General features: G+C 32.0%; 1 protein-coding gene across 2 annotated transcripts; it reads right to left on the bottom strand.

Annotated features, from left to right (window-relative positions):
* Positions 1–4,811: 4,811 nt before the first annotated feature.
* Positions 4,812–18,494, bottom strand: LOC143042401 (muscle-specific protein 20-like). 2 transcript variants are annotated; one of them, XM_076214685.1, is made up of 6 exons: positions 18,330–18,494; positions 8,923–8,990; positions 8,187–8,267; positions 7,483–7,556; positions 6,805–7,009; positions 4,812–5,287 (listed from the first exon to the last, which is right to left on the bottom strand). In XM_076214685.1, the coding sequence occupies exons 2-6, from the start codon at positions 8,971–8,973 to the stop codon at positions 5,105–5,107; spliced, it is 594 nt and encodes a 197-aa protein (XP_076070800.1). In that variant the 5' UTR covers positions 8,974–8,990; positions 18,330–18,494; the 3' UTR covers positions 4,812–5,104. The 2 variants fall into 2 exon arrangements, with proteins under 2 accessions (XP_076070800.1, XP_076070801.1); XM_076214686.1 differs by lacking the exon at positions 18,330–18,494 and adding an exon at positions 17,080–17,140.
* Between the last annotated feature and the right edge of the window lie 1,375 nt (positions 18,495–19,869).

The following is a 19,869-nucleotide window of genomic DNA, read 5'->3' as shown; positions in this document are numbered from 1 at the left end:
TTGTGAATGGTTCACCACCAGGCCGACCAATAATCAGTAGCAACAACGGTCCTACTGAAAAAATAAGTAGCTTTGTAGATGAACATATCAAACCATTTGTACCTCTTACAAATTTTATGTTAAAGACACCTCTGACTTTATCAACAAGATCGAATGTATCAAAAAACCAGAAGGTACTATTTTAGCAACAATGGATGTAACCTCATTCTACACCAACATTCCAAACCAAGAAGGTTTGGTTTCCGTTGCCAAAAGCCTACATTCACACAAAGCGTCTTATCAAATATCCAACAAAGGACTATTAGAACTTCTTAAACTAGTCCTTCACTGCAATAATTTCACTTTTAACAATAGAACTACAAGAATCTACAAGTCGGTGGCACAGCTATGGGCACCAAAGTGGCTCCGTCTTTTGCTAATATCTTCATGAGACATCTAGAGGAGAAACTACTAAGTGGATTCCCTCTTAAGCCATTCTTATACCTTAGGTTCATTGATGATATTTTCATTATTTGGACGCATGGTAAAGAATCGCTCAATAAATTCATACAACACATTCTCAGCATAAACAATCAAATTTACTGCTGAAATATCTTGAAGAACAATTTTTTTAAGTTGTATTCTTAGACACTATTGTGAAATTCCGTAATACGTTAGGCACAGTAGAGGTTGAACTATATACCAAACCCACTGATACCCATTCGTACCTCCACTACGATTCGGAACATCCAATACTATATATGTAAAAAAGCTGGACCCTATGGGCAGTTCCTTCGGGTGAAAAGAAACTGCACAAATGACGCAAATTTTCGTAAACACTCGGCAAATTTGTTGAAATATTACAAATTCCGAGGCTATAATGAAACTCTTCTCAATACAAGCATTAAAAAAGCAGAAGCAAAAGACCGTAAAGCATTACTAAACCCAGTCAAAAAAGACACCAAAACGACGACAAGAATTCCACTAGTGTTGAGCTATACAAAAGCCAGTCCTAATCTACTTAGACAGATTATTGACACTACTTGGCCACTGTTGCATCTAAAAGAAACAAAACAGATTGTTAGTGAACAACCTCTCTTTGACTACAAAAGAAATAAAAACCTCAAAGATATTCTAGTTAGAGCGGCATTCCAATACCCGCCGATCACACCGGGGACATCAGGTAATAGAACACTAAATAAGTTGACCAAATGCAGAACAACGAATGTAGCTATTGCCCTTGGATCAATTTCCGAAGATCTTTCACAAGCACATTCACAGAACGCAAATATAGAAAAAACTATATTGGGGACGGCAACACACCAAATATCATTTACATGATTACATGCAAGTCTTGCAAACAACAACATGTTGGCAAAAGCAAACGTCCTTTCAAAGCTCGACTCGGCGAACATCTCCGATATGTCAAAAATAAGTCATCGGATCCCACTGGTAAACATTTCAACCAGACGGCACAATATCCACCATATGTCTTTCGAAATCATCGAAGTCCTCTGGAACGGTCCTAATGACCACACGTCAGACGTCCTTAGGAGTAAAAGAGAGGATAATTGGATCCTCCAACTCAGAGCACTAAAACCCATTGGAATCAACAGTTTAGAGACTTCCAAATTTCAGTTCACCACTCACTCTATTCTCTAAAGACAAATTTATACAAAAAGGATAGATTATGGGCGGTGCAAATACCTAGCATTGACTTGCAATTTGTTTGTGGTTTTCTTTAAACTGACCGAATCACAAATATTACAAATAGTGCCAAAGCAGTTGTCTGAATCAGCAAGCCTAATATTCTCGCTTTTTGTCTAACCTTGAGGTTAGACAAAAAAATCAAAGCAGTATTAAAGATTTAGTTGCAGCTTTCCACAACTGAAAATGGTTACCATACATATAATGCATGAATAAGTTGAGCTTGAAATTGCCCAAATCGTAGATTATCAAACATTTCTGGTAAAACTAGATATTTGCCTTGGTTAAATAGGTTTTTTTTTCTAATTCAAAGCTTTAATAAGTTTACAAAATACAATACTTCCAAGTCAGTCAAATATTGAGATTTTTTTCTGCCTAACAAATCTCAAAAAACATGATATGATACAGTGGAAGCAGGCAAACTTACCCTGTATACTAAAAAAACACATAAAACATATTCAGTGTGTATATAAATTTATTAACAATATGTAAAATTTCAATAATGAACTAAAATTGTTGACCATGATGCATATGGATATATAATACTTAAAACAATAGGATTTTTATACAAATAAAAAATTGGTCCCATTATCATACATAAACTGCATAAGAAATAAAAGTCTGCTTTTTCAAAGTTGTGCATAATATCAAGACAAGCATACATCATAATATTTGGCAAGAAGAACTAAAATTATGTTTAATATTTGAGGAATATTTTTAAAATATGGGCTTTACTATTTCTGTTAAGTGTTATATAGTATTGGCTAGCTCAATAAATGAAAGAAGACATAAGCAAACTATACTATCATAAACATTCTATAACCATTCAAGCATGAAGTGAAAATAAAAAGATTACCTCACATTAATGTTCTAATTAATGTTTGGTTCATGTAATGAAATGGTATGGATTTCATCTTTGGAGATTTGAAAAAAATAATATAGGCAGGTTATCCTTAAATTCATAGATGCTGGTTTAATCATTATTCATACGTCATCATTCACTATACTTTGTTAAATTCTTATATCACATGTCTGAATGTAGAGACAATATTTAATATTTCCAGTTAATAGATATAAATTTTCTGTTTAAGACTTAAAATATTTTTCCATTTATTAACACTAATTTATTCTACGTTTTTCAATCTTTCTCTTTATGATCGTCAAGAATATGTATAAAAAAAATTCCACTGGATGTTATAAAACAACTTATTTTTTCCTTATATGACCCCCATGTAAATTTGAAGTCATCTGTCATAAAATTGTTTTAAATAAATATTAAAAATAATAATCATCAACATTAAATGCAATAAAACAGTCAAAATGTTTTGAAAATGTTGATAACTTATGGTTCACATATTAAAAACAAGCTAATAAAAGAATTCAAAGTTAATTTTTGTAAATTACTTTAACCCTTCAATGTAGGTGTTTAATATTTGCTTGGTAAGCCCATCTTTTTTGCAACTCAGTCCTTGAAATTTGACTATGCTTTGTAACCATCTAGCGTAAATGCATCAGAGATTTCTATTCTGAGATTCTATTTACTTGTAAAAGCTGATTTATGCAAATATGTAATCAAGACAGATACTAAAATATAGCAATTATCTCACATTGAATTACAAAAGATAGAATAATGAATATGTTCACACACACAAAAAATACAATCAGTGGTAAAATATCTACTTTTGGACAAGATTGCTTACTACACAGAAACCTAGTACCACTCAAGAGTTTCTGTGTGATACTTGTACTTGACACTCATAAAAATAGAAGAATTTCATGTTATCATTGTATTTTATAACTTACATTTATATTTAAACAAATGAGCACTTATTTTTTTATTTCAAGTTTGACAAATATAGCAACAAGGAGACGTTTTTTTTTTTAAAGATTCACTCCATTTCTAAAAATAAAAATAATATATACTTAGACATAAGAAATAAAATCAAGCAAGATTGTTTATACTAAGAAGGAATGATTTTCTAATTGAAAAGCAACAGAATCAGTTAGGGAGCTACCATTTGATTTTTATGGGGGGGGCTAGGATGAAAAATGTTGTCCTGCATTTTTTTTAAGCTATAATCTCTGTCCTGCCTTTTTATTTTTCACTCTGTTCGGTCCTGCCTATTTTTTTTTTAGTTTATCCTGACTTTTTTTTACCTAAATTGTCGTCCTGACTTTTTTTTTTTTGCAAGTGTCTCATCCTGCCTTTTTTTTTACTCAAAACTCCTGTCCTGCCTATTTTTTCAAATTTCATCCTAGCCCCCCCCCCCCCCCCCCCCCCCCATAAAAATCAAATGGTAGCTCCCTTATTTAGCAAAATGGAATTCAAATGGACCATAATAATGGTTTTGTGGTTTTGTTTTAAAATTCCCATAACTGTTATAACTTGCACACACAAGCAAATAATGCATATATATTTCTACAGTTAAATTAAAAGCATAACATGTAATTCAAAAACAATGGCTATAACAAACACTTACATCCTTAAATTACAAGACAAAGACAGATCAGTAACAGATTCAAATATAGTTCGTAAAAAATATTTCATTGAAATGCAACAGTATTTTAACCAGAGTCTTTTACACAATGGTTTTGGTGCAAAAAAAAGGACAGGGGAAGCAACGAGTTGTTGATATACACTGAAACCTTCAATGAACTAGAAGAGTAAACAAAATACCTTTAAGGATGTACTTAGGTGAGGCTAGGTAAAAATTAAGAAATTAAAATTGATACTATAAGCTGGTAGAGCATCTATTAAGGATAAAGATAAGCTAAAAATATTGATAGGTCATGGCCTTTTTGAGATATTTGAGATTTAAAAAATAGCAGGAAAAGGCTGACTCGGACTTTTACCTTATATTAGCATTGGTTTTATTTGGGTCTTAAAACAAAAGAAAGAAAATCAAGAATCTTCGAAAATTTTGGTAAATGAATTTTCATGAGCTATTAAGTCTTATGTGAAAAAATAAATGGGTGTTATGGGGCAAAATACTTTACATTATATTGTATGGAAAAACACCAAGGAGTCCGAACATTTGACATAAATTCTAAAACCTCACCTAAGTACATCCTTAAATGAATTTATCTAATTGATTCATAATTATTAATATCAATCATAATCCTCATTTGTTTTTGTATTTTTGAGTTAACAATAAATGCACATGCAATAATTGCTATGAAAATAAATTCTTTTGTGGGAAGGGTTCAAATCTTATGGTTGAATATAAAATATAATATCCAGCAAATCATTTTGATTAAATATTTTTGTTCATTGCCTCAAACCTAGACTTATTAACTTAGTGATCAAATGCTTTTTAGCACTCAAGTAAAACTGGAAATATACTTTCATCAGCAGGTGATTTTTTCGCATGTTTCACATGGTCAAAGCAGCTTTTTATATAACATTTATACTAATTCATTAGTCAATAATTGACCGAGATTTTCCAAAATTCATGCCCGCTTGTGAGGCTACTTTATTTGTTCCTGCTTGAAGTCCTATAACAGTTTGTCCAGCTTTCATTTTCTCGTCTGAAAAATTTCTAGGATTTGATTCTGCTTCTTTAACACCTAAGACTGGTCCATCAAACCCGTTTTTCTGTGCCTGAAACGTTCATAATTTGTTTTAAGCAATTATCAATAGTATACATTTTCATGTATCTCTTTTTTTAACAGAAAGCACACCACAGATGAGTTTTGTAGACAAAAAGCAATTCTGAAAAAATTATGAGCCTGGTTTCTTTGGTGAGTTTTTTTTTTTTTTTTTTTGGTATCTTGATTGCTTCCAAGTGGAAAGTCTAAAGTTTTACTTGCAGGTACCACATAACTGCATATTTAAGATCATATTAACTATTCAAGATGGACATGTTCACCTTACAATCGTTCTATACTCCAAATAAAGTTCACTAATAGTTTAAAATATTCTAGAAACTCCCCTTTAAAACAGAACCTAACTTTCATCAATGAACCATGAAATTGAGGTCAAGGTCAAATGAACCCTGCCAGGCAAGTTAACCTAGCAATTATTCTATGAACCTATTGAAATTGAGGTCAAGGACAAATAAATCCTGCCAGATAGACAAGTTAATCTGTAATCTTTCTATATACCTTTTTAATATAAAGTATCTGAGAAACTTACCTAACCATGAAAACTTCACTTTGACCAATGAACCCTGTTGGATTGACATTTACACCTAAGGGAGCTACCATTTGATTTTTAGGGGGGGGGGGGGGTAGGATGAAATTTGAAAAAAATAGGCAGGACAGGAGTTTTGAGTAAAAAAAAAGGCAGGATGAGACACTTACAAAAAAAAAGTCAGGATAAACTAAAAAAAACAGGCAGGACCAAACACAGTGAAAAATAAAAAGGCAGGACAGGGATTACAACTAAAAAAAAAGCAGGACAAAATTTTTCATCCTAGCCCCCCCCCATAAAAATCAAATGGTAGCTCCCTAATCCTGTTTACACACAACAAATATAGTTGACATATTTCAGCAGTATATTTCTTACAACCTGAGATACATATATGACCTTGAAAACTTAACCTTTATCACTGATCCATGCAATGAAGTAAAGGTCAGTTGAACCCAACATGTGGATATTGCAATTTTATTTTTTCATTTTCATATTTTGGACTGGAAAAGTTTCACTCATCCTGAATATATATGAATTAAACGTTGGCCACTGATCATTAAGCAAAGAACAATCATATGTGATTAATGCTTATTCAGAACAAACTCAAGTAATTCATCTCTGATAAATACATTCAAAACTATTTCAGGCATAGATTACCTTAAACGTATTGGCACAACTTTTTGGAATTTTGAATCCTCAATGCTCTTCAACTTTGTACTTGTTTGGCTTTATAAATATTTTGATATGAGCGTCACTGATGAGTCTTATGTAGACGAAACGCGCGTCTGGCGTACTAAATTATAATCCTGGTACCTTTGATAACTAATTAGGCTCTAGGGTGATTGATATAAAATTGACATATTTTTATCAGACCTTTGTCAATTTTAATACACTTCTTGTTATCTTTTTTTTTTTAGATTTGGCTTTTTGTTTTATTGTGTTGCTGTTTTTTAAATTAATTTTGGAAGGCAAAACAAAATACTTACTTTTCTGCCTAAGGCATGTATTGCATTAACAACTTGAACCATATTTTGTCCTTCATATAAATCTACAGTTTGGAATAAATCATGACGTGAGACACCATATTTTTCTATAGCTGTTAAAAAGTTTGAAATATTTTCCATCATTTTAAATGCCATTTTCCCATCATTTAATTTTTTCACAGCACCTGGACTTAATGTATTTATTAATCTGAAAAAAAAGAAACAAAAAATTAACATAAATAATAATGTATTTTTTTATATTCATTTTATTCTTGGGGTAAACCTGTTTCTTTTCATATTTTTAAGCACTGAAAGTCCTAAGTAAATCATTCATTAAGTAGTAAACCAGAACTTTATCCAAATCTTTTTCTAAAATAACTTTGAGATGACCCAAATTTTAAATTTCAAACCGGATTACTTCCCCTTAGGAGATAAAATTACAGATTGTACACTTGTCTTTTTTCAATAGAAAACCAAACAGAACAAGATAATGATCTTGAAATCTAAACAACTTTTACAATGATATAATTGAAAGGAAAATATATTGTTTATCTGTCCTTGAAATCAATCCTCATGTTTTTATCTTTGTCAATTATATTTTTTTAACTGAACAAATATTTATCAAAATAGTAATTATTTTTGAACATAATTTAGATCTAGGATACACTGTAATGTACTTACTGACATAATATTTTACCATCTTTCAAACATAGTTGAAATTCACTTTGGCCTAGTGCTTGATTTGGATCTGCTCCCTGTTTACATTTAAAAAAAACATTAATGAAGTGAAATTTACTTAATATGGGGAGATAACTCAGATAACTAAGTTTTGTAAAATAACAATTTGTAAGATATATTTTGTTGTCTTCTGGCAAATTAAAATGCGTATGATATGAACCGCCATTCTTTTCTGAAAACATTTTATAAGATAGATATATTTTTATTTTTTAAATTTAGATTTTTGGTAGCATAATAAACATTAATTCTGTGTATAAAGCCTTAGAAAATGTGAGAACTTGCATATCCTAAATTTGAAATTAAGCTAAGATACATTTTCTTCATTTTATATGTTTCGAAATAATTTTTTTGAAGTTAGCACAAAATTTATACATCTTTAAAAAAACACTAATTTTATATTCCTGAATGAGCCCAATATATATACCCAACAAAGACTATTTGCCTTTTCTGGAAATCCATATAACATTTGATACTGAATGTTATAAAGCAAATAACATTTTCGACCTATCAATCTTCTAATGTTCATGTCAATAATAACAATCTTTTTCAATGTTCATCAATTCTGACAATGTATTTAATCTTATCTGTCAATCATTGTTAAAAAAACAAATCTAAAAAAAAAGTTGGTATTCTATAAAATAAGTCACCTCTTTTAACTCTAATTGAAGGACATCCTCAATCCAGATTCTGGCCTCTTGTTCTAAATTTATATCATATTTTCCTTTAATCTATAAATAAAAAAAATCGTATGTTATGCAATAGAAAATATAAACCAAAACCTACTCAAAACATGCATTTGACCTTAAATATCCTGAGGATCTCTATACCTATCATGTATTCCTTTCAGTCTATATACTTATGTAAAGTGTACATTTCAAAATTATGACATACTTGTATAAATATCGTTTATCTACACCTTTTGAAGTTTAATCACATTTTCGTCTATTATATCAAAGTGAGCAGGTTTACAGGAACAAAAACTTCCTTTTGAAAAAAATAATAAAAAGGAGGATGTTAATATTTTATTTTAAATCATTTGAAGGGACCTGTTGTATTTAAACAAAAACTTTAGAAAAGTTCCTCCTTCATAAAACATGGGACCAAGACTAGTACTGTGCTTGTTTCTTTCCCTCACGTATTCACTAAATCATTAACAAAAATTTCAACTGCAACTTTTTTCTCAAGATATATTTTGTTTTGAAGAAATCTTGTGTTTACATAGATTCGTGAATATCACTGAGATAAAACATGACAAATGGTAGTGTTTTAAAATGAGACAGTAACCCAACAAGGCATTTCAAAACACAAAGAGATATGCACAGTCCATTGTTTCAAATGCACATTTGTTCTGACAAAAAATACTGTAGATTTATCAATACAAACCTTTCGTTGCACCTCCCCCGTCAGACCGTATGCCATAGGTCTATAGGCCATCGCGTTGATTTTTTGTTCTAAAAGCATAAAAAAACACCATTTAATAAATGTATATATAGAATAGATTAGAAAACTGCTACCAATCATTATCTGGCTTTGTAGAAATAAGTGTGAAGCTCCTATATTTGACAAATGCGATAATATCGTACATTTGGAAATTTTAGCGATGTTCGATAATTCATTTTATAGTCAAATTTCCCTTACTCGTATATGTTACTGTTCATTTAGCAGTTGTTTCTATTATTAATGAGTCATAAGAACTGAGGAGAGGAGAACAATAACTGTTTTTATCATATTTCTTATAATAATGTCGAGTTTTCATTATGTTTGTTTTGTCTATGTATTTGCCATAACCAAAATTGGTTTTTGTTTGTTTTGCAAATAAAGAAATTATATTAAAATGCTACGCACAAGGTCCTGAAACCTGGGACTAATACTGTAATAATATGTTCCAAGGTAAAACAGACATCACTTGTCTGGCAGTAAAGCTCAAGCTGCTTTAGTTTGAGTTAGGTGTTCTTTAAGTTGTGCGGGATGTATTAATACGCAGTCACGTCTTTATTCATTCTAATCCTCAATATGCATGAAATACTTGCTAGTGAACGTAAAGCAAGTATCAAGCAATCAGTCATATATTTTTCTTTTGTAAAAAGTGTCATCCGAGAAACAAAAGGCTTTGAAAAAATCATTTATCAAATCACAATACTCCTTTTCTCACACATTTAAAATACATTTATAGATATTCCGCTTTGTTCATCTCAAGGTACGTATTACATATACTACAAAACGAGGTATCTATAGTAAATGTTTGTCTAATGCGCATCCAATATCATTTATCAAACCAAACTTCTTTTTAAACGTACATAATGCTTTCTCAAATATCTAATATAGTTAAAAGTTTAAATGGTACAGTTTACAATAGAATGATTTTATAATTCAGAAAAATAATAAAGAAGGTGGAAATGTATAGTCGTTTACCGTATATCAACGATCACATTCTCGAAGAAGTGGTAAATTTAAATATCACATGACCTTTATTTATGTTTACTAAACTAATGCATCGTCTGAATTACAGACCGTATAACAAGTTGAAATTGTAAATGTTAGACTAAGAAGATGTGTGATTTTCAAGTTATTACTAGTGCTATTCTTCCTTAATTAAGGTCTTTCCTTTTTCTATAAGGAAAGACCTTACTGTATTTCTTCTGTTTATTATTATTCTTTTTCCGCCAAACTTTGACGAAGTTAGCAGCCTAAACCGTAAGACGTGTCGCTTTCATGTTCTCACTTTGTATCGGTGTCATGAATACCTATCCGGAACTCACCCTGTTAGTCGAAATATTTTGTCGGTTCGGAGTAATCCCTCCGAAACCAAAAAACCTTGTTATCGTTCCAACACCGTAACCGTAATAGATAGAAAAAAAACGAAGGGTGAAATTTGTTCAGGACCAGACCCCGGTTCTTCGTTACATTTGATTCGAAAAGTTTCAACGACTCATTGGTAGGGTTATGCCCCTTTGAAAATTAACCGGTGTCGGTGGACCACCAAAACTCAGAAACCGTAAATCGTAGAGACCTAGGATCTTCACCATTCATCAACAATTCATGAGACTTTCAAAAATACCTCAAGGTCAAATGTGTATGTTGACCTTGACCTTTGACCTAACACCTTGTTATCAGAACAACTCAAAAACCATTATACTTACAGAAGTTTTAAATAGTGGAAAATGTTTGGGTCATTATGGCGCAACTTTGTTACATTTTGACCGAAGAGATTTGACCTTTCTGTAAGGGGCATAACCCCTATTTTAGGTTTCTGAAAAGACAAAATCAGCTTTTACTATATAACCAAAGGTCCTAGACCCATGTGGTCTTCAGCAATGACATTTGGGACTAATGACCTTGACAAAGGTCAAAAGGTCAAAGGTCAAGGTCATGTCCCAAATCGCGAATTATGTGTTTTTGACCTTATTTAAAGGGTTTTCAGTGTATTTTAAAGCTTTTCAATACATTTTACGTCTATTGAAACATGTATTTTACATTATAAAAGGAAAGACCTCTCAATTGTTCAAGAACAATTGACAGTTTAATTTCAATTTGCTTCCTGTACGTATATATGCAATAAATAGGTGTATGCGAAATACATGCACAATTGCTTGATGGACGATTGAACATCTCTACATGTAATAGCCCCATAGAATTATTGGTCCGGTAGCAAAAACTGCTGCATGGCTGACTATATTTCCATCTATAGCACATTTTGATAGAATATCGACTGCTAGATAATTGTTAATCTTACAAAAACAGCTAAACTTATTTGGTTGCCACGGGCTATTTGTTTTGTTTCTTGTTTTTTATACCTACATGTACTAGTATACTGGTACATTTTACATCACTGCTGTCAACGCCTTGCGTAGTAATTTTGATAAAGGTTGATCCAGTAATCATGGCAATACAAGTCGAATCTAGTATGAACGTTAGTAGATATAAGAAGATGTGTGGTATGAGTGCTAATGAGACAACTCGCCATCCAAGACACAATTTGTAAAAGTAAACCATTGTATATATGTCAAAGTACTTAGGCATGCATAGTCGTTGTTGCTTCTTAAGACGATTAGACATATACTCCTTAAAATTATCGTGTAATCAATACAGCAAGTTAAATCAATTGCTATTAATACTGGTGATTGCCAGGATATGTGCGATTGTTTTATTGGAATTTTATTGAACGATCTATTGTAATTACAACAGTTATATGTGATAAAAGTCGATATGGTCCTCGAGTTTTATTGCGGTTAAATATAAAATTACCCTACAGCACGAATAACGATGCTGATGTATTCTATGTTCTGCTTGCGTGACAGTCTTCTTTCGACATGCTGGGTTTTTCGGATTCGTAAACCAAGTTTTGCAAAAATGATGCTGAAGCGAAGTCTATAACCATATATAGATGTATGAAAGTTTAAACATCTATGCTTCAACAATGTACGAAGTTTACTTTGCCAATCATAGGTTTCTGTTTTACTACTGGATGTCAGTTTTGGTCATTCAAGGTGATGCAATGTTCTTATTGTTCGTCACTAAAAATTATGTCCATCCGACTGCATTTTGCTAAATTCAAAAACATTTTTTCTTAGACACCTTTCTGTCATTAAAATATTGTTTTGCCTTTATAGGTTTTTTGTTTTAATGTTGTGTATTATTGCTGTCTCAGAACAAATAGTTCATCTGGTAGATTAGAAGTCGGAATTTTTAATTTTCAAAACGTTTAAATGCAATACATTGTACTTTAAGGTTTATTCTTTTCCGAAATAACAAACAAAACATTGAATAATTCATCTATTTGAAAAATGTTTTCGTAAATACTATTTAACAACACGAAACTTAAAAAAGTAGCTACATTACCATTTGATATTAGCTTATGTACTAAGAGATTAGCCTGTTCATCTATCAACCAAAAAAAACATGACAGGGAAATATTTCACATAACACGTGTTTAAAGTGTGATTTAACACGTTTCAAAAATGTGAAATTTATAAGTTAATTTATGGAAACAAAATAACATATAAAGATTAGCGCCGTATACTGCACGGTGTTCTAATTTGGAAATAATGTTACATTGATATGCATATTAATGTTATTCGATTCCGTGGCAAACTGGTACAATAGGTGCTCTTATTCAATCTTGGCGGTTACGGCACAGACTTCAATAGCATATATTTATGAAAACTCTTTAAGATTTTTACTGATAATGAAAGTGAAAAATGTTATTTTAAAAAAAATCAGGATTCAATCGTTTCACTGGATCGCTAGCACTGCTGTTGAACTGTTAGTCCAGCTATAAGAAATATTAAAGTCAAAGAATGTAAATCCAGAAAAAGCTTTCAAAATCCAGACGCACGAATTTTAATTTGTATAAAGTGTTATTTCATTTACTGAAACGAATATAGTCGTACTGTTCGTACCAGATATTTCCAATTTAAGATCATTTAAGCACCGCATAGCCGATCCAGGAGGGAATTCGTGAAAAAAATAAGAGAATTAACATTGACACAACATTTGACCTTGGCATAACATTTAATATTAATAGTAGACAAGCAGCATACGAAAATCTCCTTAGTTTGACAACAGTATCAATTGTGACGCAACACGTAGATTTATATTTATTAGAACGACTTATTAACTCATATCAAAGTCATTGTTATCACCCTAATTAGATGTTTATTATAGTAAGTTCTGATATGCAATCTTAGTGAAGCCTAGAAACGTACTTTCTAGTTGGAATTTTGTGGTGTAAGATGACAAATATATATACAGGTCTATTCACATGAAGTTGTGAAAACTTTACTTTCATTCAACACTTGTATTGCACGAGTGAATGCAAATTTAAATACAGGGTGCTTGAATTACTAGTAACATTTCTTATTGAAGTAGATTGTATGTGGAGAATATAAGAGAAAACAGAGGTCAAGGAAAGTCTGCCGATGAACGGCATAGGTCTAGGAAAAACGTCTTTCTGATCCCGTCTGTTGACGAAATACGCATATTACATAATATATATCAATTGGGTTTAAAACGAAGTCTTCCCAATGGCGGGAAATAGGAGAAAAGTGAGGAAAGTTGAACCGTGGTAACCTCTAGTTTGTTCTCTTCATTTTGAAATAAGAGCAAAATAGAGAAATAACTAGGAGACACGTTCAGCGAGTTTGTATCTCATATCCATTCTTGTATACGAATTTAAAAGAAGAAATAATATGTAGCATTTGTATACTGTGACTTAGGTGAACTATTTTGACTCTTAATACTCGAGGGCCCCGAATGAATAAAAGAAACATTACTAAGGGGGAGGTGGTGCATAGACAGATAAATGGTTGTTATCGTCCAGTGGCAAATACAACACATGGGACAACATCCATAATGCGCCTCGAAATGAGGAACTCAAAAGTCACGTGTAAAGAAAAAATCTCTGTGTAGTGATATTGGACATGTTTCTATTTTTTACAAATGACTGAACTTATATTACCATTTGTGGTGATTAGGAAAGTAGAGGAACATAGAACAAATGTGTAAAAACTATGGATCTATTAAATGTGTTCAAAGTATTAAATTTTCAAAGAACTTATTGTGTTAAAAAGGGGATATTTTACCACAAGGAGCCGCATCACAAAAGGATGTTCGGTGTATGCTAATTTACGGAAAAAGTAATCTCACTTCGTACCCAGAAAATTTAACCACATATGTGAAAATGTCACAGCTTCGAAACGAGCTATCATACATATCCAAGTTTATGATATGGACTGAGCTACAGGAAAAAACGTTACCATTACCGCCTATGTAAAAACAATTAAAGATTTTGACCCACATTTTCAGGGCGAGATCATGTCACGCGAATATATAATGAATATGAACCCTGCTTCTTACTAAAGTGTCACGCGACATCTCGCACTCGAAATACGCATGCTACCAAAAGACCACCGAGACAGTTAGCTCTCTATATGGAGAGAGGACATGATGTACTGAACGTCCAGTGGAAATATTTCAATTGTCGTGCTTTGTATTGTTGTTGTTTTTTTCAAGAGTAATATCAGATACTATATTGTATAAAAATATGAATGAGCTGAAGGACGCCTCCGGGTGCGGGAATTTCTTTCTACATTTAAGCCCTGTTGGTGACCTTCTGCTGTTGTTTTTTTCTATGTTCGGGTTGTTGCCTCTTTGGCACATTCCCCATTTCCATTCTCAATTTTATGAACCCATTTAGTGAGTAGAAGATATCTGGTTTCCTATTTCGTGCATATTCAGGAAGAGAAGACAAGAAGAAGGGAAGCCGACACCAAGAACCCCCCACAATCTCATTGCTATAAGTTCCAAATGGTGATTTAAACAAAGAATTTTCTTAATACATAACAAAACGATGAACTTGTCATGTTATTTACCCCAGTATTATGTTGGTCTGTAAAAATAACATCTTTTATCTAATCCACATATTTTCACAATGCGTACAATAGTAACATAATATGGTGTATTGACCCATTCGTGACCTGAAGTACTTGCTTAGGAATTAATATTCTCAATTTACATTCATCAAGTGGAATTTGGAATACTGTCAAACATTTTTAATTTCTCACTTAAAACTGTTAAAATCTTTTATATAAATAGCAGATGGTATATTTCTAGTATGGTTTTAAATTTATTTTCTTGAACCTAGCAAGACATCAGAAGCTAGACAATATGCTAGTTGCTAACCACAAATTTGTAATTTATATTTTAACCATGCAGTATGTGCTACCCAGGTCTCGGGCTATAGTCCAAAAGATGGATTTTCGGGTATTGAACGTCCCAATATTTATTTTTTTACAGTGAAGACTGTCCCCCTTTTGTGTCCTATCCAATCCCCGTTCATTTTCACCGGCAGGTTTAGAAATCAGAGCATTAAACTTGCTGTCAGTATTTTCACAGTACGTATTTCTGGTCTTAAATTTAAAAGGAATTTAGGTTAGAGCGCAAATTTAAATTTTTGCCGAGCATAGCAGATCTAAAAAAAAAAAACGACTTCTCACAGGCGTTGTCTATTGTAATTGGAGAATGCATTTTGTGTGGATGGCACATCTATCAAATTTATTTACAACTTTTTTCGGTAAGGGGAGGATTTTGATCTTTACAAATGAAGTTGTTTCGACATTGTTGAAGACTTTATCATGTGTATGTTGACCGGTAATTGTCTTTTGACTATTTTTGTAGTTGGATTGCTTCTCATATCCGATTATTCTTATGCATCCAAATGCAAAATTTAAAAGTTTATAGTACTAGTCTTTAACATTTATAATGAGTGCGCCTAGTGATGTAGAGCGGAAAGTCATATTCCGTTGTACTTTTCAGTTGAATGGTGCAACCATGCAGACTACAGCCACAATCGCCTTTGTATGCACGTCAACTTAAAAGCAAATTCTCCGAATATTTTAAATATCAATTCAAAATAAATAGTTAAAAATAAACTTCCACAAAATATCAGTATAATAATTAAAAACCTTACGAAAGATAATTATTACAAGAAAGAATATTCAATTCCGAGAATTTTCAAAAGAAAAGTACATCACATTTGAAAAATGGGAAATACATTTATGATTTACATAGAAATATGATATATATGCAGCGATAACATGCAAATACTATTTTGTAAATGGATAAGCCAATCCGAGTTTTTTTTAACAGAATTTTCAAAAGAGAAATACATCACATATGAAAAAATTAAATGGGAAATAAATTTATGATTTACATAGTTATATGATATATGCAGTGATAACAAACACTATTGGTAAGGGGTATTCCAGTCAGAGATTTTTCAAAAGAAAAATACATCACTTTTGAAAAACGGGAAATAACGAGAAATGAATGATTTTGATAGACTATAATCTATGCAGCGATAATCGAACACTATTTGAACTACCATGCAACAGTCCGACGGAGCTAAGCTCTGATATTTATGAAAGATCAATGATTTGTCCTTTTAGATGTGTATTTACAAAGGGATGAATAGAAGTTCTTTGAACCCGATAAGATTAAATTATGTTAACATATGAAAGGGGTCACTGGAATACAAAACAAAATTAAATTCATATGTCAAATTAAGACAAGTATTAGGAGGTGCTTGATGGGTACTCCGGATGGGTCTTGTAAAACGGGAGGTGCTTGGTGGGTACTCCGGATGGGTCTTGTTAAACGGGAGGTGCTTGGTGGGTACTCCGGATAGGTCTTGTAAAACAAGAGGTGCTTGGCGGGTACTCCGGATGGGTCTTGTAAAACGGGAGGTGCTTGGTGGGTACTCCGTTGGGTATTTTTAAAACTCACACATGAAAGAGGGGGGACAATAGGGGATCATCTCAATTTTGGCAAAAACAGTTAACAAAAAATGCAAAAATGCTGATAACAGTAAAAAAAGTGGGATGAAAACAGTTAGCAGCTTAAATTGATCTCAGATAACAGTTAACAACACCTTGAAAAGGACCATAACAGCTTAACACAAAAAGGTATTCCCCCCCCCCCAACCCCCTCATAAAATACGAAAGAAAAAACTCTACAGAACGGAAAAGAAGTACATACACGTACCCAATGAAGTTGAATTAAATGTTTGATTCACAGAATCACTGCAGGTGAACACGTCATTTACGCTTCCAGTAAAGTAGATTCCCCGTGTATTAGAAAATGGTCAATGGTCAGCTTAAACTAGTAATAACTGGATATCTTAAATAACGTACCTGTTTAGGTGACTCAGTATAAGTTTTGACAATGTTTACCTTTGATATATAATGTTAGGTATTATTATGTTTGTTTAAATTTTATGTGTCAACAGTCATTTATCCCCATAAATTTAGATGTCCTGGGGAAAGTTTTAAGGTGTGTAAGTCTTGTGTAAAGCTTTCCGGATTGACAAAGGAGACCTAGATCTTTGACAATTTGTTAAAAGTTAAATTATGCATATCATAAATGTTCTATTTTAAGTTCCCTATAAACCATTAAACTTGAATGTAATGAAATGGAATTTCAGTGAAACCAAAAATCAGATACCAGAATGTAATAATTATGTCATTTAAGTTTTTCTGTCCCTTTTGTTTTGACGGACTTCTCGACTATACCTTCAGAAAAAGACATATGTTAGAGTTATACGTTCTTGCTTCAAAGTTCTTTTTTTCGAACTTTTATTTCAACATCATTGAAACAGCACACATATATGATCATATATAGTATTGAAAAGGTATATTAAACAGTAATAAATAACTCTTTAAATTATTAAATTACTAACTGGCGGTGCGAAATGATTTATGATCTTGACCACGTGTTTGTGTAAATCTTAACTTAATACACCGACTGATTTTTACTACCGATAAAAAGTACAATAAATTTCATTCATATTAAAACTGGGAGTGGCCTCACCTTTAAATTTCACACACATAAACTAAAGTTTAACAACTTTCCTAGGGTTAAATGTCAAAGTCAGGCTAAATTAAATTTGAAATTGTTCTTCATCAGGCTATCGGACAGTAATTAGGCTTATCTCCTATTGTAATTGTTTACATATTTACCTATTCGTGTATTTACCTGGCAAACAGGTGAAAATTACAGGTAGCAGTTTTCAACTTTGCAGTATAACTCAATCAAGCTATTTGATATACCAAAAGCTACGTGTAAAATGAATAAAAACAGAAAATATAAAATTAAGCTGCTTCCGTATAAGTAATATAACCATTCATAATGTACTGGGACACCTTACATATTTGTGGTCATACATGTAGGTATGATCGGAATTTACGTTTCAACTATTGATTGACAATTTATTAAAGTACAAGACAAAATCTTACCTTATATTTTAGCGAAAAACAAGAGTTTTTCAATCCAAAAAGAAAAATCCTAATTCTTGATAATAATATGCAATAAAATACTAGTCTTCTGGAGACAGTGTGACCGATAAAGCCGGTCAGAGTAATTTACCTTACTTTCTTACCGTTAGAGGGCGCCCATAACTTCCTGATTATAATCCATGGGCTTTCTCAAAGTACACAAATGCAATTTTCTTTCAAGTCCATGTTAAATCTTTTTAAAAATATAAACACACCAAGTGTAATTGCAAATTTTTACAAACACTCTTTTTATTCAATATGTATGTACTCAGGAGTAGATTCAGAAATTAAAGGGGGAGACCTACAATTAAACATTACATAAAGCATCACATTTCAGCAATTTTCTGAATTGAGTGACGACCCTAGAAATTTACATATTTTTATAAAGTAAATATAACATGCATATAATAAAAATATAACAACCTTCTGGTATGTTCTTACGTACATGTAGGCCCATGGTATGGATTGGTGCAGAAACAACCATTGGAAATGATATTACGATGAAAACATTTAATGTGAAATTAATATGAATCCTGCTTTTTAAAAGATACCAGTGTTCAGCAAAATTAATGTCAAGAGGTATCTGTTTGCAAAAAGACATGTCATCCTACCAAAACATTATATTCTGACTCAAAGCAGATATAAGTCTTTGCCTTCAATTCCAAATGCAGTGTGCTTTGTAGAAAGTATCTAATATAGATTTTATAAATTCTCTGATTCCACCCCTCTGGGTATTGAATCAAAGACCTCTCCCAATTAGACCAGCACCTAAACACAAGACCCTCAAGGTGGTCTTTGTGACCTCAGTGGCAGAATAGTCTAGGTAGTCTTAACTAGCCTAGCCTGTCAAAAATAAGGCTGAGAGTTCACACCCCACAATTGGCAGGTGTTTTCAACTCCACTCTTAATTTACTATGAATGTTATAAAACCAGGTTTAATCCACCAATTTTTTTTCATAACAAAATGCATGTCCCATTCGTTTGATGTATTTGAGCTTTTGATTTTGCCATTTGATAAGGGACTTTTTTTCGTTCTGAATTTTGGGGTTGAGCCCCAGAGGAGACAATATATTTTTTAAGCGTGAATCATCCTTTTTTGTTACACTGTTCTATAACAAAATGTGAATAAGGTTATTAGCAACTGTTAAACTGAAGAACAATTGGCGGTCACCATCTTTAATACTTTTTTTTATCAGATTTACACTTTTAAAATTATTCAAAATTGAGACAAAATAATTAAATAATTTCATTTCGATAATCTTTTTACATATAACTGCTGTAACATCTTTATACTGTAGTTTAAAATAATATCATTTTTTTTTTTAATTCACTAGAAGTCTAAATTTATTTACATATCAACCAGGGGAGATAACTTTGGAACTTAATGGCCAATTCAGGGGCAGATAATTAACCATAATATTATCACAAATCCAACAGTTTCTATGTTATTTTAGGTACCAGTCTTGTATTACAACTCCAGTTTCCGGTGCATGTCAAAACA

This window comes from Mytilus galloprovincialis, chromosome 8, assembly GCF_965363235.1.
Source record: "Mytilus galloprovincialis chromosome 8, xbMytGall1.hap1.1, whole genome shotgun sequence".
NCBI classification, from domain to species: domain Eukaryota; kingdom Metazoa; phylum Mollusca; class Bivalvia; order Mytilida; family Mytilidae; genus Mytilus; species Mytilus galloprovincialis.
The sequence above is the reverse complement of the archived record's forward strand: the minus strand, read 5'-3'. Positions and strand labels throughout refer to the sequence as shown.

What these genes read in the sequence shown, in the direction of transcription:
- LOC143042401 (XM_076214685.1), bottom strand. Translation starts at nt 8,973, where the DNA reads ATGGCCTATAGACCTATGGCATACGGTCTGACGGGGGAGGTGCAACGA. An exon ending in TTCAATTAGAGTTAAAAGAG is followed by an intron (nt 7,557 to 8,186) that starts GTGACTTATTTT and finishes AAATGTAAACAG; the next exon opens with GGAGCAGATCCAAATCAAGC. An exon ending in GATGGTAAAATATTATGTCA is followed by an intron (nt 7,010 to 7,482) that starts GTAAGTACATTA and finishes CTTTTTTTTCAG; the next exon opens with ATTAATAAATACATTAAGTC.